We start from the raw sequence: 20,339 nt of genomic DNA on the forward strand, positions 1-20,339 counted from the left end.
GACTGATCCATTTAAGTATACATCATGTTTTGTAAATGAGTGAAATAATGTTTTGCAATATCTTTATTTCAGTGTCATCCAAGCACTGTCGTGTGTTGGATGGATTTGATAAGAATGAGAAAACTTTCAACAAAAAAATGGAACAAAAAAGGAACAAAAGAAAAAACTTTATTGTGGTGGAGAGGATTCTATAGTCAGCAATAATATAACTATGGGCAGCCAAAACATATACACAACAAACACAACAAATGAGTGCCAAAGAGAAAACCATAAGAGCATGTTACAATTAGGGAAAAATCAAACCAAAACAGAAACAACCCTTACTGTGGTAGATGTTTTAGGTTTTCTAGACAGTTTGAAAAGACTTGTGAGGATTTAAACCAGCCTTTGGAGGATTTGGACCAGCCTTTCCTTGTCAGTAATAATTAGGACAAATGTGCATGAGAGTTATAGAACAGTGGAGACAACTGGCCTCATTTTCGAATGCAGTTAAGAAGAATTTAAGAAGGAATTTCTTCTGAATTGGACTTAGGAAAACACTTGGCATTCATGAAAGTTTTCTCATCTGGAATTTGTTCTGAACTTCAGAGGACTTTCCGAACTCGAAATAGCAGTCGTAAATCGCCAGAGTTGTCTCAAATGCGATTCCTTAAAAAAACACAAGGATCACAGGAATCGCATTTAAGAAAACTCCGTCTTTGAAGTGTTAATGAAGTTATGAGAAATCAACTCTAGACTATGACAACCCGTTTTATGAATTAACAAATGAATTCTTGATATCCAAAATTCGAATTATGGATATCAAGAATTGTATTTTTGATATCAAGAATTCGAATTTTGGGTATCAATTGGTTAAATGATAAAACGGCTTGCCATAACAGACATCCTCGGATTTAAATATTTATAATAATTAACCTTGCTTAGTGTGCCCACTGTTAGATCCAGTGGAGAACAATTCCACTGCTCATCTTACTGGTATGATGTTACACCGATGCACCGGTTGCTTTTCGCTTGGACATAACTTGCGTTCCTGTTGCTCGTTCCTGTTGCTTTCCTAATTGTGTCGATTCTGACTGCACACATAACTGCTGTTGCGTGCCCTTATAAGGAGCTGTCGGGGCGTGTATGTATGCAAATTCAGGAGCACGAGGACGTGCTTTTAACTTGAGAAAACTCTTCCTGGGGAGCACAGCTCAGAAAACTTCTGCTGCGTAGGAACACATTTTCAAGCGTTCATGAATTTGGTGGATGTCTTTTTCTTCCGTTGTTTTTCCGAAGCCCTTAAGAAACATTTCTTAAAAACTTCAGAAAATGTTCGAGAATGAGGCCCAATGAGAATAAAAGTGAGTGGAAGAGATAAAGAGAGCAGGGTTGAAGTAAAGGGCAGCAGTGAGAATAGTGATGTATGAAAAAACTAATAAATAGACCTCAGATGTCTGTGGTTAATAAAAGAAAGGAAATACAACACAGGGATTTGAAGTGACCTTCAAGTCTTTGTTTGAGTATTTCAAAATAAGAAAACATTCAGAACAATACTCAGTTGGGGCCTGTCCATGTTGGCTTTCAGCTAGCGTCTCTCCAGGGACACAAGAGGAACAGAAAACTCGGAACAGAACAAAAAAATACACATACTGGCAAATCCATGCGAAGGTGCTTTAGTCAGCTACAACATTATGACAGTATGACAGTAATATACAGTTACCTTTTGGAATATGATATACAAGTATATGACAGCTATCTTTACACACAGGCATATATATTACTCTAGTGAATTATCTCTTGAAGCGATGATCTTTGTTTTGTATTTAACAAGAACATATCCTGATACAAATGGATTTGGCAAAATGATGTGGATGTAATCTCAACAAGGGAAGGTTTAAGAATACAGTTTGCAGTGCTACAATGTTTATCTCAAGGCCTATAAGAAGTTTGGCAAAGTGTGGTAAATATCCAAACACCAAATTATAAAATAAATTAGGATAAAATCAGGTACAAAATAATAAATGAATACATGTTACACATGCTTAACCACTGAGCCACCACAACACACAGATAACACATCCTTATTGAAGCCAGACATGGGATTCAAACCCAAGTATTTTCCGAAAAGGCTCAGCATACATGGTGCACATGTTTAACTAACACTAAGCTACCAGGGATCCATTACAACACCTGACACGACTCTCACACTACATACACAAAAGAGAACATGCGAAATGTAGTAATACCAGTAAGCCATTGGAGTAATAGACGAATGTTCACCCCCCCCAAAAAAGCATCTAACAGCAAACAGCTAAAAATACTATGTCAAGTACATGCTGGTCTTAGGTTGTCAGGAACAGGGGGGGGGGGGGGGGGGGGGGGGGGGGGGGGGGGGGGAGGGCTGGGACAGACAGCTCAGCCAACCTCCACTATGGGCTCCACGGAGTTGATATCAGTTCTGACAGGCCGGAGGAGGGGCAGGAGGGAGGGCTGCAGGAACGACGGAGGCTGCTGGGGCCCCCGCGGCTGGTCCGCGTGGCCGACGAGGCACAAGCGGATGCTGTTGTCAGGCCAGGCGGAGCGGCGCTGGTCCTGGGTCGGCCTACGGGCAGGAGGCGGGTCGCTGCCCCCCCTCCCCCGGCCGCGGCACACGGCGACCAGCCGCTTGAGCTCGGCTCGGAAGCTGTTGTTGAGCCAGCAGTAGATGAAGGGGTTGTAGCTCGTGCTGCTCATGGCCAGCCAGTGGAAGGCGAAGTAAAGGGCGTTCGAGCCCCGGATGGCTTGGCTGGACAGCAGCACCACGTAGCAGTTCAGAGGGAACCAGCAGACGGTGAACACCACCACCACGAGCATCAGCATCTTCAGGGTCTGTTTCCTCCTCCGCCGCTGGGCCACGTACTGCTCCATGGTCACGTCGCCGATGTTGCGGCGCCACCACAGGCGGCGGGCCACGGCGGCGTAGGCCACGGTGATGACGATGAGCGGGAGGAGGAAGAGAAGCACGAACGTGAGCAGGTCAAAGTACTTCCAGTAGAAGTCGGAGGGCTCTGGGAAGTTCGGCACGCAGAGATTCCGGACAGTTCCTTTACTTTGGGACGCGAGAGGAAACAAGAAAATATCTCAGCTTGGACCAGATTTTATCTTGTGTCAACTTCTTTTTTATGAGACAGTTTACTTGTGGTTGTTTCAGTTTTTACAACAATTTATGGCAATCTGACACAGAAATTTGCACACAATCAATTACACACAAACCTACAAAGACAAGGGGTCCTTACCTGTAGACAAATGTGAAAAGCTTCTGATAAATAGCGTGGGGAAGCGAGAAACAGCTTGCCATAACCCATATAGCCACGATATAGAAAACGCCCCTTGCCAAAGATATCCTGGGTTTGAATGGATGTAGGATTACCTTTTGATATGAACAGTTAATCAGATTATTTATATTCGTTGCATGAAAAAAAACGATTCCTCCATAGCATAAAATCAACTGTGCATACACGAATGTGATGATATTGGGACTAACGACCTGTTGAGTGTATTTTCAGCACTATACACGACTGGACAGCGTTCATTCAGATACTGCACAAACGGTTCCGTTTCCACTCATACCTTTACTATTGTTCCAGGGGCGTACATTTAATTAGCCATGGACACTTTCAGACAACGGCAAATCTATCCCTCGCACTTTTTAAAGTGTTATTTCACGGCCTAATCCTCAGTTATTAAAAAAGCCGTCCCACTCACATTTGCAAACCAGCCGACGCCCCTGTTTAATTGTACTGACACCACATTCAAATGTAATCAGATAGCAGATGTATGAAGATTTACCTGGCGTCTGTCTAGTGCTATAACAGTCAAGGTAAGCGTTGACACGTGCAGAGAGCAGTACTGGACGAACCGACAGATGTGGCACATTACTTTACCAAAGACCCAGGTGCTGGTGACAAATCGAACCTTGTTGACAGTAGAAAAAGTTGACATGGCATAAAGTTTGATTTCAAATACATATTTGACAATGCGTGATATACCTACCAAAGTCAATGGAGTGTTAAGCAAGGTTATTAGGATGTCGGCTACTGCCAAATTCGCAAGAAGCATACTTGTGACTGTGCGTGCCCGCGTGTTCCACATCACTTGACAAACGAGAGCGTTCCCGAAGAAAGATGTCAGGATGATTACAGAATATGCTATGATAAGTAAAAACTTGGTCGTGGCGTTTTGCGATTCCACTCCGTACTTCTTTTTTCCAATAAAAATCTGCAAATCTGCAAGCACTTTGTCATCCAATATGTATTTCGACAAATTGGAGGCATGTTCCAAAAAAACAGCGATGAGAGACCCATTTCCTAAAAGAGATTGGTTGCTTTTAAAGTCCCTTATCAAATATGATGGCTCAGACATAATGGCGTTAGTTTCCAACTAAAAATGACACTAGCATGTTTTGCTTCATATTTTTAGAGTTGCGCGCGCGCGCGACCGTGCTTCTGAGAAAGCCAGAGATAAGTGTGCGCACACTGCGATGATCACTGCAAATGGACAGCGCTATGCAATTACCACGAAACTACTTACGCTGCTTCAAGGAACGGTAATACATTCAAAAATACAATGCGTATTACGCAACAAGACCTTTCTTTCGAGTTGTCTGCGTTGGTCTGATGACATTTGTAAGACATGTTTATTGGTAATGCGACGGTCTCCCACTCAAAACATTGTTTAATTGCACTAACACTTTGGTTGTTAATAGAGGTAATTTAGAAGAAAGGTTACATCTAGCTAAAAGCATCTCCACCTATAAGAAAGAAAAATCACTTAACTTAAAAACACAGCTAAAATGCATTGTTGCGATTGCAGCGCCCTGTACGGTGTTAAAACAAGAATGCAGAGAACAATATGACCAAGTAATTATGGCATTTGGGCCAAAAAATGCGCATTAGAAATCGAATTCATTATTATTCAGAATAATCAATTCATTGTTTGTAATCTTTTACTCAGTTTATTGGTATTACTTATAAAAGAAAGCAAAATGAAGAGAAATTGCTTTAAGGGGTCTCAACTGAAACACAGAACAGAAAATGTGTTTACATGTTTGTTTTTGCTGTTCTAAAAAGGTACAATGGTACAACGACAAGAAGAATTTGGTGCATGGGGTTGGCGGATGCTTGAAAAGTTTGTTAGATGTTTGAAGAATCTCCCTCATGTCCGGATGAAAAAAAAAAAGTCTTTATCTTGAGGAATTGCAGAGACCACTCCCTCTCTTCGCATATCGCAATCCTACTTCACGTACTTCTCCATGAACTTCTTGTGGAACTCGGAGCGCAGCGTGTCGTTGATGAAGCGCTTCTCCCTCCGGGCGTCGTCCACTCCCTTTGCGCAATTCTTGAAAACCACGTCGTCGTCCCACCTTGAGGAGAGACACGGTTGACGCATCCATCACGAAACAACAGTCACCCTCAACTACACTCTTAATGCTCGAGCTGTTGCGTGAGTGAAATGTCGAAAAATGGATCCAACGATGCGGATGTGCGTGCGTGCGTGTATGTACCTCCTCTTGACGCTGAAGGATGTCTGGGCTGGTACGATCGGCTGTGGCTGCTGTTGCTGCTGTCCGGCCAGGTTGAGTAGAGGGTTCCCGCTCAAGATGTTCTCCATGCGAATCCTCTCCTCCTCTGCCTTCTGCTCTCGCTCCTGGGAGGGGAACGGAGGAGGGGGGAACGGGTTAAAAACACAATGGCTCATTGTGGTTCAGAGTGGAAAATCACTTGAGACTTGGTCCACCGTCCCCACGTCGGTGCACTGGCGGCTGTAAAGGAAACGGGGGCGACGGCGGGGGACAGCGGTGCCCGCCTTGTCGGGGGGGGGGGGGCCTCACCTTGCGCTCGTGCTCCTCTGCCCTCTCCTTCTTGATCTTCTCCAGTTCCGCCAGCAGGGCCGCCGTGTCGTCGTCGTCGCTCTCCTCCTCGGAGTTGGCCTCCTCGTCGTCATCCTGGCGGTCACCGGCACAGAGACAGGGGGGGGGGGGGGTTAGAACAGCTGGGACACGAGCACAGGCACGGAAACCTCTGAGGGCAGGCTGAAGACACTCACGTCCGTGAGGGGATCGTCTGCATCCAGATTCGCTGCGGGGATCTGGTCTAGCCTGGGCCGCTTCGATGACGAGGAGGACGACGTCGTGTGCTCTGGAAGAGACAAGCATTCGAGGATTCACTTGGTAAAAGATGGACAGAGGTGGACAAACGGTGAGAGGTCTGTCAAGGGTTTGGTGAAGAGTCTGCAAATCTGGATCATACAGATCATCGTCTCCTAAGGCGTTCCAAAAGGTCAAAGTTCAGCATCTGCAGACCCACCTCTAGGCCCCCTCTCTCGGGTCTTCTCTCGCACGGCCACGCGCTCCCTCTCCTCCAGCTCGCGACGGAAGTCACGGGCACGCACCTCCTCGGGTGCATCCTGGGTGGGCTGCCTGTGTGCGTGCGAGGGGTTGTTAGGCTAAAAACGAGAAGCTGCTTCTTCTTCAAATATTTCATCTCAGCAACAGTGGAGGACGGGGCTCTGAAATGTCTCGTTTTGAAGCAGGGGACTGACCTGTACTTGATCTTCGTATGACCGGGTAGATCTCTGCTTGAATACTGTTTGGACAATGCACTGAGATCCCCCTCTCCTTTACCCCTCCCTCCTCTCGCTGGCTCGAACGTTGGTCTGGCAGCAGTTGTCATCTTTACTGGCTCTAAAATGATATAGATATTAGGGAGGATGAACAATTTCCCCCAAACTTAAACATATTTAGGCCTATAGCCTGTTAAAATGATCTTGAAAGAGGTTTCTGTTAACGTGTTTTCCACTCTAACATTACTTAGAGTCCACCTAACTATTATTAACAGTAGCCTACATGATTTCATAATTCAATCATTATTATTATTTTAATTATATTACAGACAATAGAACAAAATAAAAACAGACATGCTGGTACTGAATTGAATAGTCTACCGCGTTTGCTAGCCTACTAGCGTCGTAGCTACTAGCTTAGCAGACACTAGTTCAAGCGAAGAAGCCGGAGCTTCTGTGGAAACTGGCAAGCGAGTCTGTCAACTTTCAGGTACACTGATTTGAAGGTAAAATGTATTTAATTAGTGATTTGTTAAAACGCACTTCAATTTGATGTAAGTTACAACCCATTTAGCATTTTTGTTACCTGCTTCCACACACAGGAAGAAAAGCCACAGGCTTTGTCGTCGTCACTCAATCTACGGACTCACATTGAGGACAAACAAGACAAAAGCGCAGACGTTTTTTCTTAGGACAAATCTTCGTCGTTTCTCTACTGACGAGGTGAAAGATAGTTAGAAAGATGTGTAAAATAATAATTACAATATTTGTAATTATTGTGGTTTTGGTTTTATCTGAATTGTATTCCATAAATGTGGGTCTGACAGGTATAGGCTATAGATTTCAAAGAGATATACTCGTGGGATTTTCTAAATTACTGTAGGTTAGGCTGAGTATACTTGAGTAACCTTTGATGAACATACAAAAATGTTTTTATTATCCTAATTTTTGCTAACAGAATACAGATAACTGGGATTGCACAGTCTTTATTTTACTTTCAACCAAGACATAAGAACATTTGGGTTGTATTGCAATCTTAAATACTTTACCAATCCTCAAAGACAAAATCTGGGAGAAAAAAAGTGAAGCTTTGTCTCAAGTGGTGATTTTTACTTTCTAATGATACTATTATTGGAAAACACATCATGAACGAAACATAAATGTTTCGTGACTTCAGTTAGAGTGGATCTGCTTAGTCTAAAAGTTACTAACAAACATGTAAGAACTTTTTTAGTAAATGACAGCATTCACATATGGTATGTTGGCAACATAACAAGCAATACTTCTGACACTTCACATTTTACATACACAAGTAAACTCACAAGCCAGGTGATTGTATTTTGGTGATGGCTATGAAAGACTGCTACACAATTACAATGACATGTCTTAAGCAGTAGGCTACATTTGAAAGAAAGTATGCAATACATTGCAATCATTTTCTAACTGGGAATTACAACATATTTTTTAACAGTAAAGATCTGCTTGAGCTGATTCACACAGGCATCAGTAGCTGGGTCCATAATTTGCAGATACACATGTGCGAAGAGCAGTAATCATTCACAAAAGAATCATGGTTCCACAACCATAGACTGGACAAGATATAAGCATCCAGTGCTGGTCACTCAAACACTGAGAAGACGGCAGAATTCCCCTTGCAAGGTGCCCATTTCAAATTATAAAACCAAATAAAAAGAACGCCTAGCTTATCTTAGATTTGAAGTATTCCTATTGGTGATTTATCTTCCGTACTCTGCACATTCTTTGGTAAATGTGGAAGATAAACACAAACTACACACCACTACAGGCTTGTCTTTAAAGATCCATTTCGGATTATCTAAGGATTTTTAGCATCATAAAAGCAATTGCCATATTTGATTAACCTGTTCGGAGATCTTAAAATATGTCCTGGTTCACATTCCATCATGGAATACTTGTAGACATGGAACAAAGACTTTTAAGGTCAGGATGGGCTTCGTGATGCATGAAGTAAGCAATGCAGAGAAATACTTCTTTAACATTCATTCATGTGATTTGTCAGATTAACGACAATAATGTTAATCCACATAAAAAAAAGACTGTTGGTGTTTTCTGTCCTGGCCTTTCCAGTTACAGAAAGACCATTATAAAATCTATAAATCTATAATAAAAAAAAGAAAACACAGATATATTGCACTTTTAAACAAATCCAAGAGCTCAACAAAAGTAATTCTCTGTCAGATCTCAAGATAAATGGATCATCTCATTTCTGATGTCATAGGGACAGTCTCAAATAAAGGCACACATTCAGAGATATATTCAAAAGTTCTTTAACACTGTTACAGTAATGGCTATTCAAAATCCTCCCTCTGAATGGAGTAGCTTGGGATGGAGCTAAGTGGAGGAACGAACAGACAAACTTGTGCTCTCCTGTATTGCACCCATTTCTGTGTACATTTTACAGGATTTCTTTCATCTTAGCATATTTAGTCATTTGGAGGGGAATCTCTACAAATATTGCACTACACTTTAAAAAGGTGTCTCTACCTAACTAGAAAAGGCCAATGGTAAAGGCACATGCCATACAGACAGACAGACAGTCAGTCAGACAGAGATACAGACAGACAGACAGACAGACTGAGACAGACAGAGAAGGCACATGCCATACAGACAGACAGACAGTCAGTCAGACAGAAATACAGACAGACAGACAAACAGTCAGTCAGTCAGACAGAGATACAGACAGACAGACAGACAGACAGACAGACAGACAGGCAGACAGAGACAGACAGAGAAGGCACAGAAAGCAGAGACAGATACACAAACATTTCTGCTTCCTGTTCCAAGGACAGTTATGACGGTCGGGGAGGTGTGGGGGAAAGGACAGGGGCTGGCATCGGTCAAACCAGAGTCCACAGTTGACGGGCTGGTCAGGTCATGTAGCGGGTGATGGCGCGCAGGGCATATAATAGTTCTGCCTGCATTCTGGCTTCCATCAGAAGCAGGTTGACATGGACCTGCAGGGACACAGCAGGGAGAGGATTAACATACTATACATATCCCACTCCACTGACACGACATAACTGGGCTGGATTGACAGGCCTGGAGGCATGTGCCAGTACAGGCGTGCAAAAGTCTCAAAGCTTCAGCAACATTTCCAAAGCAAACTCAATTAAAATTTCATAATATACGTATTTTTTTATTGAACTTGATTTGAATCAAAACGATCCAGACTGACAGCCTATTGTAGAACGAAAATAATATGAACTGACTGAACTGCCATGTTTACTTGGTAAATGAATCTGAGATTTGCTTCAAGAAAGCTGATCCTCCTTGTTCTGGGCTGTAGTTATACATGATATAACATGTTGTTCTTTCATCTGAAGCCCCTGAAACACCGACAGTTGGGGCCTCTCTCCTGGAAAAGCCAAACACCGTAACAGCATGCCCCAACAGCCAAGGTCTTTCTTTCCTGTGGCTTCTTCTCAATAGCCCCAGTGTACCCATGAACTAAAGGCCTCCTGCATAAACACAAGCTAGCAGCATGACCCCCACCATGGGTCAACTCTGGCCTAGTTAGGAACGAATCAGCATTCAGTATATTTTTTTAATGTCTGTGGATGAGTGTGCTTTGGACAAAGCAAGAAATAAACGATGGACATTCCGATGCCACAACCAAACCTTGACCTCTCGTGAACTCGCAGACCCTTAGCGGACACCTGAACGCCCCCGAAAGCCAGTATCCGTGGTTACTGACCTTTTCCGAGTGGCGGAACTGGCGCCAGTAACTGTCGTACATCCGTCGTGTGGTCCTCTCCGGGTAACAAGTGACGGTCTTGATGTAAACCTTCAGGCTGCGCTCCAACAGCAGGTTGACCTCCCCGTAGTCATAGTCATCATACCTGCAGATGGGGGGGGGGGGGGGGACATCGCTCGATGAGCTACCGCGCAGCTTTTACTTTTTAGTCATTTAGCAGACGCTCTTATCCAGAGTGACTTACAGTAAGTACAGGGACATTCCCCCGAGGCAAGTAGGGTGAAGTGCCTTGCCCAAGGACACGTCAATTGGCACGGCCTGGGAACCGAACCGGCAACCTTCTGATTGATAGCCCGTTTCCCTAACCGCTCAGCCATCTGACCCGCTTTCGCGCATTCCTAACGACGCCTCCTTAGGGTCGGCCGTGGATGCGGAAGCGGCGTAGATGCGAAGGGCTCGGTCCTTACCTGATGCCGTACATGCAGTGGACGTAGTTGAAGAGGGCCCTTCGTAGCATGGTGGTGTCCACGTCCTCGTGGCTGGCCATGTTGTAGTAGGTCAGGTCGCACGCCGTTCGGAACTTCTCGTCCAGCAGGAGGCCGATGTCCGAGTACAGCCTGTTCACCAGGGAGAATCCATGATCTTCCCAGGAGTAATCCTATGCGCACACACACACACATACGTACACACATACACACAGGGAGAAAGTTAGATTTCTCAATTCTGCTGTGCCTTCAAGCTATAAGGTACAATTGGGATATGGCAGGGGTGGGCAACCCTGCTCCTCGAGAGCCGCTGTCCTGTATGTTTTAGGTGTTTCCCTGCTCCAGCACACCTGTTTCAAATGAATGGGTTGTTATCAAGCTCTGTGGAAGCCTGGTAATGACCATACATTGAATCAGGTGTGCTGGAGCAGGGAAAACATGCAGGAGAGCGGCTCTCGAGGACCAGGGTTGCTGAGCTATGGGAACGAGAAAGCGAAGGGATGTGGCAAACCTGTGCTCTAAACGTCGGCGGGTTGTCCTCCCCACGTCGGGCAAAGTCTTGGTATCCAAAGGTGGCATCCTCCACAAAACGGGACACCTTTGATATGGGCATCACCTCATCCTTGAAATCTGGAATACAGATTGCATACGCGAAGCCTATCATTATTTCGGTCGTCGCATGTGTGTGCAAATGCCTGGTCTGTAAACTCGGATGGCTGACAAAGTGCTTTACAGAACCTCGCTGATAGCTGTGAGGAACTAGAGGGAGCAGTTTGGATTTACATTTACATTTAGTCATTTAGCAGACGCTCTTATCCAGAGCGACTTATAGTAAGTACAGGGACATCCCCCCGAGGCAAGTAGGGTGAAGTGCCTTGCCCAAGGACACAACGTCATTCGGCACAGCCGGGAATCGAACTGGCAACCTTCTGATGAGCAGCCCGATTCCCTAACCGCTCAGCCCACCTGATGTGTCTGCATTACCTCCAGACCCCACCAGGAGGCTCTCTTTCTTCTCCTTTTCGAAGCGGGTGGCCATTTCCTCCTGGGAGGCCTCGTCCTCCTCTCTCTCCTCCTGCAGCCTCTTCATCCTCACCATCAGCGCCTCCAGCTCACTGACCGAGTCGGTGGTCTAAAACCCACGGAAGGGGCCGATCAAGATGGCTGCCGTCGGCATTGGGGTGTAGTCAAACACAAACGCAGGCACACGCTCTCTCTAAACACACACACGGGCCTCTCCTCACCCCTGGGCTGCTGCTGCTGAAGACGCCCTCGCGGTCCAGATGATGGTCGCTGGCTAGGTCACACGAACAGAAGTTACTGATGTAGACGGACTGGAAATTGTTGGCGTTCTGGGGTTCCACCTCTGGGTTGATGCCACTGCCAAACACGAAGCTGGCCAGGGCATGGAAGTGGGCCAACAGGACCAGGGCGTGAATCAGCTCCGCTAGAGACCAGCTGTGCTCGCTGGTCTTCACCAGGTTCTACCAGAAGGGAGGAAGGGAAATAAAAAGAGTTTAGACAACATAGCGTAGCGGGCGTGTATGTTTTCTATGATTTCTGTTTCTGCTGTCTGGTATGCTTGTGTGTTTGTGTGTGTTCTAACCTGTATGTGCTCCTTGGTGATCAGCCAAGGCCTGTGAGCCAGGATCTTGTTGATCTCGTTGAGGTTCCTCAATCTCTGCGGGGCGTACTGCAGGCCCTTCAGCCAGTCCAGACACACCCCCATCCTGTAGAACTCCCTCACATGTTGGGTAACCAGGAAGGAACACTGGGTGACGCGCTGCTGCCTGGGGAAACGTTCAAGATCACTATGAGTTCTCTACGGTTTTTACTACTTGCTCCAGAATACAGTCCATATTGAACAGAATCCAATTGAATGACGCGCTTCAATGATATGGTTTGCCCCATAAACTCAACAGCGACACATTAGAGCGTCACGGCATTTCTCTGTCCGGTTTACATTTACATTTGCCTTCCCACTCAGTCTCGGTTTCCTCGAGACTGAGTGGGAAGATTAATGTAGGTCTGGTGAGGTCACGCCAGGAGAAGGGTAGGTTGGCCTGGAGCTGTGCTGGTGGGGGGGAGGGAGGGAGGGAGGGAGAGCAAAATGTCTGGCACAGCGCCACAGAGGGGTTGAGTGTCCTGTGCGCCTCCATACAGGCAGGCGCAGACTTGCTGAATATGTACGGAGCACTTGCTCCTAGAGTCCACATATAAATCCAATCCGGCACCTAACCCGGAGACACCAGGCATCTGGGCTAAAGTTTAACCCCCCCCCCCCCAGTAGGAGGAAGCTCACACACTAGAGACAGGAGGAGACTTTGGTTGACAGGAAAATGTGTCAACAGAGAGTTGTGGTTCGTGCAAGGTTCGTCTTCGAGGAGGGTGTGAGCCCGCTGCGTTTTCTGCAGCCTCGGTGAGACATTCCCCTTCGTGGGCGACCCCTGAACCGCCCACCCCTGACTGCTCCCCCAACACGCTTCAGAGGTCACCGTGAGGATCAGCGCAAACCGCGGCACGCCGAGTCGAACATGTACAATGTCATGAGTCAGATGGCTGAGCGGTGAGGGAGTCGGGCTAGTAATCAGAAGGTTGCCGGATCGATTCCTCGCCGTGCCAAATGAAGTTGCACTTCACCCTACTTGCCTCGGGGGGGAATGTCCCTGTACTTACTGTAAGTCGCTCTGGATAAGAGCGTCTGCTGAATGACTAAATGTAAATGTACACTCGTCAAACAACGCAGCGATGGTGAACCGCATGTCAGGGGAGGGAGGGTCTTACCATGATGGCGATGTAGTGGCGGCAGTGTAGGGGCAGTGGTCCATCCATCCGGAGCAGGTAGAACTGGCTGTGCAAGAAGGACTCCAGGTAAGGGGGGTGCAGTCCCATAACCTGGGTCAGGTGGTCCACGCGCCCCCCGGAGAACGCTTCAGCCAGGAGCTGTTCCGTGAGGGGGTCGACGGTCGACGCCTCGTCGAACTGAGGGCCGCACAAGGGGAGAATGGTGGGAAGAGGGATGTATTAGTAGGGAACTTAATGCCTAAGTCGTAAGCTTATTTTTTTTTCTTCAATGTTTTTTTCGTGTTTTTATTTAAAGGCCTTTGAGATCTATAAACAATATAAATAGACTCTTACAGGGCTTAAAACTATCCATATCTTTTTTAACGCGAAATGGTAACTCCAGCTACATGTTTCAAATGACCTGACTCGGCAGGCTCGAGTTTAAAGGGTCATGGCACATACGTGGAAAGGGATACACAGAGTGAGAAAGAGAAAGCCCCCCCCCCCACCACCACCTCCCGAGACTTAAGAGAAAGGGGGATTTTTCTCACCTCCTCCTTTGGAATGAAGGCACTGGGTCCACTGGAGAAGGGTCGAGGCACACGGACGCCATTTTCCTGACACAGGACAAGAAGGGCCGAGAGAGAGAGAGAGAGAGAGAGAGAGAGAGAGAGAGAGAGAGAGAGAGAGAGAGAGAGAGAGAGAGAGAGAGAGAGAGAGAGAGAGACAGAGAGAGACAGAGAGAGACAGAGAGAGACAGAGAGAGACAGAGAGAGACAGAGAGACGGAGGAGAGAGAGAGACGGAGGAGAGAGAGAGAGAGAAAGAGAGAGAGAGAGACAGGGAGAGAGAGAGAGAGAGAGAGAGAGAGAGAGACAGAGAGAGAGACAGAGAGAGAGAGAGACAGAGAGAGACAGAGAGACGGAGGAGAGAGAGAGACGGAGGAGAGAGAGAGAGAGAAAGAGAGAGAGAGACAGGGAGAGAGAGAGAGAGAGAGAGAGAGAGAGAGAGAGAGAGAGAGAGAGAGAGAGAGAGAGAGAGAGAGAGAGAGAGAGAGAGAGAGAGAGAGAGAGAATGGATCAGCTCAGTGCCCTTTAACAACATCCAACCATTCACAGTGCCCGTGCACTCTAAGACATGCTGGCTGAGCTCATGAACTCGGATCGCAATTAGCCAGAATATACAGGGCAGACTAAATATTAACAGGTGGGTTAAAAGGAGGCCGTGTATAGGTGTGTGTGGTATGATATGTAACACCGGGGGGTTTGTGCGTCAGTTCGTTTGCTCAGAGGTAAGGTAAGCCACTCCTGTTGTAACCTTTTGAGATGAGCAAACAGCCTGTGTGCACACACATTAGCCCAGGAACATTGAGAACAAGGCCTGGGCAGAGTGAAGAAGAAAAAAAAAACACCTTTATGGTTCACATTGGTGGTTTTGTGTCTCTGTGTCTGTGTCTGTGTGTGTGTGTGTGTGTGTGTGTGTGTTTAAAGATGTGTGACTTGGACAGTATGACCAGTAGTTATGGGTTATAATACAGTGAAAGTGCTGAAGTGACAATGGAGTTAACAGACCCATTAAACTAGACATGAAGGTAATAGCTGGCTTGTATCATAAGAACAGACGTGGCCAAATGGACAAAGGTTGTCTTGGTTTGGAAGCCATTATGATTGTTTGGCCCCAGTAATTTAACCCTTGTGCTGCCTTTGGGTCATTGTGACCCACCTTTTGCACCACAACGTTGAGACACAATTACCCAAAAGCTGCAAAAGGAGAATGCATGAATGTCTATAATCATTTTTATTGGATTTTTTCATATCTTCATAACAAGGTGACTATAAATCTAATGTAGATAGATGGTTAATAAATGATGAGCCCAAAGTTCAGGGGATCAGAATAGATGCATGCTGTATGAAGGTTGCTCAAAGTGTGTGTGTGTGTGTGTGTGTGTGTGTGTGTGTGTGTGTGTGTGTGTGTGTGTGTGTGTGTGTGTGTGTGTGTGTGTGTGTGTGTGTGTGTGTGTGTGCGTGTGAACTGATGTGTGTGAGAAAGGGATCTGAAAGAGAGAGAGGTTGTTCTGTTCCAGTGGCATATGTCTCGTTACGTAACATACCTTTGAATGTGCTGTCTGTCCACTGACAGGCGATTTCCTGTGAATTGAGCTAATTGGGTTGAAGCCCTGTGGACAGGCCAGGTCAAACAGAGGACCCTGTTAGTGTCATATAGCCCTTCTAGTTCTCTGTTTTCACCCCGCACCCTCCCTCCTTCTCTCCCTACCCCCTCTCTCTCTCTCTCCCTCCCTCCCTCCCTCTCTATTTGTAAGTCTGGCCCATTGTGTGTGGAGGATGAGAATTGATCGATAGAATAAACACACGACCAGAGAAAACACAAATGAATGAAGGCAAATTAGTCACACACTCCGTAAATACTAATCCACCTCGTACAACCTGGGTCTATATGAAAGTTTGAGCCACCGTCCTGCTAAAGCAGCAATGATTATATATTCATGAAATCTCAGTGGATACCATAAACAAACTCCCTTCTTTTGTCCACAACGATGTTTGTCAGGAAAGTCCCTGAAAGCCCTTCAGAAAAAACGCCATGCCTGATGGCTTATCCCTGTAATCTCTGGATAATCAATCTGAATGCCCTTGTGCCTTGTTGTTGCTCTCATAAATGCTGAGTCTGCGATTTGTTTTCGATGACAAATACCTGTTTTTGAAGTTGTGAGCCTGCCGTTTGACCCAGATTCATACTACGTGAATTGTATCTGTTTGGGGTATGGATTTGTAAGAGAGAATGTCTGAGATGGAATGGCAGTTAAAGTTGATGATTTACCAGTAGAGCAAAACGTTGTAAAAAAAACAAGATATATCACCAGCCTAATTATTCTACATGATAAGGCAAGGCACATCCTCTATTCACATGTCTGGTTTGAGATTTTCAAGCAGGAACTTTTTTTTCAGATATAGGAAAAGGATTGAACTGCAGGAGGTCGGTTCAAATTTGACAGGGTATCAAATGGTCCCAGAATATATCTGTAACGCATTCCTTACAAGCCAGCAGCAGGGGCGATTCTAGGATCAGACTATTAGGGGTGCTCAGACCCCAATGAGAATGTGACATGAATACAGTACAATGCCTTGCAAAAGTGCTAAACCCCCTTGCTAATAAATCCCTAATTTCACTGAATAACCATTAATTCATGTATGTATTATTATGCAAAATAATGAATGAATTAAAAATCTAAGGATGTCCCTTTTTTCATGAACTACCAGCATCAAATGATAACAAACAATTGTTTTTTTGGGGTGCTGAGATTAAATTTAGGGGTGCTTGAGCTCAAGCACCCCTAAAAAGGGTCTAAAATCGCCACTGGCTAGCAGTCCCTCCCAGCCAGTCTGGCTTCAAATCAAATTAGGACGAACCAGGAACCTATCATACAACTTCATACCATGAGCTATCCAAAGATTTTGATCTTCAATACTTCTGCACAATAAATATGCTAAATCTTCACATTTCAGTGAATACAATCAGAGTTTTATTGCAACTAGTTCACTGTCTGCCCAGATAAGAAAGGTCAATTGCCAGGGAGATTACATTCTGGTCTTAATGTCACCCTTTCTTTAGCTTTTGATGGCACCACCACTATATAAAAGTGGGTCATATGTACCTAGACTGGAGTAACAGGCTCCGAGAATAGCTCTCAAGGAAAGAGGGCACTAGAGACAGACAGAAAGTGAGGGAGAGAGGGAGCGAGGGGTAACTAGAGAGAAGACAGATTTACATTTTAAGAAGTATTATGTTTAGTAGACTACATGAACCCTAATTGAAACAATCAGGCTCTCTTGAATTTTTTTACCAATCAAAAAGGACTGGACTTTTTTATTACCTTGCCAAACATTGTGCAGACATAATGTGTTGCAGTCATAGCAATGCCATTACCATGAAAACTGCAATCCTTTCTTTAAACTAATCCTGTTATGCAATTATTGAAATGCATTACTTAATATTTGTCAACCATGTTGCCTTACGACATTTGTAATAGGTATTTTTGGGGGTAAGATTTAGGATTTACCATGTAGAACTAGGATCAACAGATAAAGAATTAAAACTGAGGGAGCCATGGCTCAGCAATGATTAGACCTACCACAATAGTCTTCCAACTTTGTAAATAGCCTACCTTTTTGCTTATCACCTTCTGACAGATGTTACAGATGTGGAACGGGTTGGGGGAGGTGAAAGAGTCCGGACTGACACTCATGTTGGTAGAAGAGATAAGAGAAAAAGCAAGACCGTCCTTTGCTTCTCGGCGTTCTGTAAAAAATACAGTACTCCACGTTGTTGCATGTGTGGCGGTGGTGGGTAGGAGATGGGGAGACCGACAAGTTGTTGAATTACGAAGCCTTTTCTCGAGAGTGGTCTTCGGTGGCTCCGTCCTCCCCAGTCTCACTTCCCACACAACGCCAAGCGCCTCGGTGCGCGAACTTCCAACTTTGCTCCGCAGAAGGCACGACACACCCACAAGCCAATGAAAACTCATAGCCCGCAGAGGGGTGTGCTTGCTCGTTCAACAGTTTTCCACAACCCGCATTTTTTTCCTATTCGATCCAAAAGCAACATTAAACAGAACCGCCTTTAAGAGTGGTTAAATAAAGAATGCTATACAACCATAAGTAGACCAATTATCCTCACTGTCTGTCACGAAAAACATGTTTTTTTGTATTGTTATGCAATCAGCTGAATGTGTGTGTGTAGAAGATAAGTTATTTCACAATTTTGGTGAATGTAGTCTGAATCGTTTATAAATAAAAGATGCATGCATCACACACAGTGCTTGAGAATACAACATTTATTTTCGTATATAAACCAGAGACCCTGTACAACACAGACGGGAACCCGGCCTCATGATGGATGCATGGCTGTGGAAGTGCTGTGGGCCCCTTGTAAAACATGATGTAGGCCCTTTGGTCCGGTTATTTACATCATAAACGTTCTCTTTGAGCAGCTCTTTCCATGCCAGACATCCCAAGTTGAAGTGTAGATGAGCCGAGAAACATGCACACACTGAGTCAGCAGCGCGTTAGTGTTGTGGTGATAAGAAAAAATAGCTCAGCAGAAATTCTGACCAAACCACACACGCAGAATTCAGTTCATCGCACCTTCCTCTTGTATGTCTCGCCCAGCAACAAGAACACAGTCATATCAGCTGACTCTGAGGCTGACCTTGTGACTAATTACAGTCCTGTTGTTTTTCTTGTAGTGGTTGACACCATCCTCTCACTTCCCCTTCGATACAACACAGAACTGGTGTCTGCTTTTAAGTACGGAAGGTAGGCAATGCACAGTAAACAGACGTAAAAACATATCGTTTTTAGATCAAGCCCCTTCGATTTTGTATTCCCCCATTCTTTTTGAATTCATTCTTTTTTTAGTTCAATCTCATGTGCACACCTCAAAGCAGGGGCGTAGCCACAGGTAGGCCTGGGTAGGCACAGGCCAACCCAATTTGTTCTAAAGCCATGCTACCCAAAAACAAAAATATCTCCGAAAGATTACGCACCGGGTGCACATTACAAAGTAAATAAGAAAAAAAAAAACTGAAAAGATGCCTTTCCATATTTTTCTAGGCTTACTCAGAAATATTATTCTGGCTACGCCCCTGCCAGGCAATTGTGTGTGACTGGGTTCAATTCCACTTCATTACATTTACATTTAGTAGACGCTCGCAAGTAGGATGAAGTGCCTCGCACAAGTACACAACGTAATTTGGCAAGGCCGGGAATCGAACTGGCAACCTTCAAATTACAAGTCCAAATCCCTAACCGCTCAGCCACCTGACTCCCTTAATTAATGTCAGACCGAACCTGAGGTAATGACATTTACATTTACATTTAGTCATTTAGCAGACGCTCTTATCCAGAGCGACTTACAGTAAGTACAGAGACATTCTCCCCGAGGCAAGTAGGGTGAAGTGCCTTGCCCAAGGACACAACGTCATGTGCACCGACCGGGAATCGAACTGGCAACCTTCAGATTATTAACCCAACTCCCTCACCGCTCAGCCACCTGACTCCCGCGAATCACATAGTTACCTCAAGTAATCACGAAACACAGCAACCAGACAGACAGGATCTCTTCTCGTGTTGATCAAAACACAGAAGACATGTCATTGGCCTACAGACAAATAACCTAGTTTTGGTCAAAGACCAAAAGTCATCAAACAAACCAGTCGCAGACATCCCTGTCTCCCGGGATTAATCTTGACTGATGTTGTCATCAGCCCATATTTGGTCTGAGTGACATCATCAGCATTGATAGATTAGATTACATGGTCGAGTATGTCGATGATGGTGATCGTCCCACTGAACTGAAATGTATATTCACTGTTTCATAGAATGTCTTTATTTTGTTTGAAGCTTTGAGGAGATTGTCCTCATTTATTTAGTTAAACTGTTGTTTGTGAAAAGCAAGAGCCGTAGTCACAATTGTACTAAAATCAAAAATCTTATTTGATCAAATGTTTTATCTTGAGAATTCTTCAGATAATCAAATCTATTCTAGACAGTCAGAATACATATGGGTTAAAATCGTGATTTGTATATTATTTTTTATGACGTACATAAATGCAAAATCATAATATTCTCTTAAACCCTGTGGAATAAGAAACAAATCTGCCTCATATACATTGTTTGTCTGAAAAAAAAAAGCAACACTTTAGACCCAGAAAAAAATTGTCCATTCAAAGTTCAGTAAACA

At 44.9% G+C, this 20,339-nt stretch overlaps 3 protein-coding genes across 5 annotated transcripts; all 3 read right to left on the reverse strand.

Moving 5' to 3' along the window:
* Positions 1-2,347: 2,347 nt before the first annotated feature.
* On the reverse strand, positions 2,348-4,392 carry LOC124488033 (probable G-protein coupled receptor 83). Of its 3 annotated transcripts, XM_047050485.1 has the most exons (4): positions 4,015-4,392; positions 3,811-3,936; positions 3,258-3,391; positions 2,348-3,070 (listed from the first exon to the last, which is right to left on the reverse strand). In XM_047050485.1, the coding sequence occupies exons 1-4, from the start codon at positions 4,381-4,383 to the stop codon at positions 2,398-2,400; spliced, it is 1,302 nt and encodes a 433-aa protein (XP_046906441.1). In that variant the 5' UTR covers positions 4,384-4,392; the 3' UTR covers positions 2,348-2,397. The 3 variants fall into 3 exon arrangements, with proteins under 3 accessions (XP_046906441.1, XP_046906442.1, XP_046906440.1); XM_047050486.1 differs by lacking the exon at positions 3,811-3,936; XM_047050484.1 differs by having other exon boundaries at positions 3,811-4,392.
* Positions 4,393-4,959: 567 nt separating this feature from the next.
* Positions 4,960-7,245, reverse strand: cwc15 (CWC15 spliceosome associated protein homolog). Its single transcript, XM_047050482.1, has 7 exons — positions 7,169-7,245; positions 6,562-6,703; positions 6,327-6,439; positions 6,067-6,158; positions 5,852-5,965; positions 5,525-5,667; positions 4,960-5,383 (listed from the first exon to the last, which is right to left on the reverse strand). The coding sequence occupies exons 2-7, from the start codon at positions 6,690-6,692 to the stop codon at positions 5,254-5,256; spliced, it is 723 nt and encodes a 240-aa protein (XP_046906438.1). The 5' UTR covers positions 6,693-6,703; positions 7,169-7,245; the 3' UTR covers positions 4,960-5,253.
* Positions 7,246-7,552: 307 nt separating this feature from the next.
* LOC124488035 (sestrin-3-like) lies at positions 7,553-18,079 on the reverse strand. The gene is given in 12 exon segments (XM_047050489.1): positions 7,553-9,575; positions 10,316-10,460; positions 10,783-10,973; positions 11,312-11,430; positions 11,785-11,932; positions 12,045-12,284; positions 12,407-12,574; positions 12,576-12,590; positions 13,585-13,782; positions 14,136-14,201; positions 15,694-15,759; positions 17,764-18,079. Coding segments are annotated over 12 exon segments (1,524 nt in total). The 5' UTR covers positions 17,845-18,079; the 3' UTR covers positions 7,553-9,488.
* Positions 18,080-20,339: the final 2,260 nt, after the last annotated feature.

The sequence above is a fragment of the Hypomesus transpacificus genome, unplaced genomic scaffold (genome assembly GCF_021917145.1).
Source record: "Hypomesus transpacificus isolate Combined female unplaced genomic scaffold, fHypTra1 scaffold_116, whole genome shotgun sequence".
Taxonomy (NCBI): Eukaryota; Metazoa; Chordata; class Actinopteri; order Osmeriformes; family Osmeridae; genus Hypomesus; species Hypomesus transpacificus.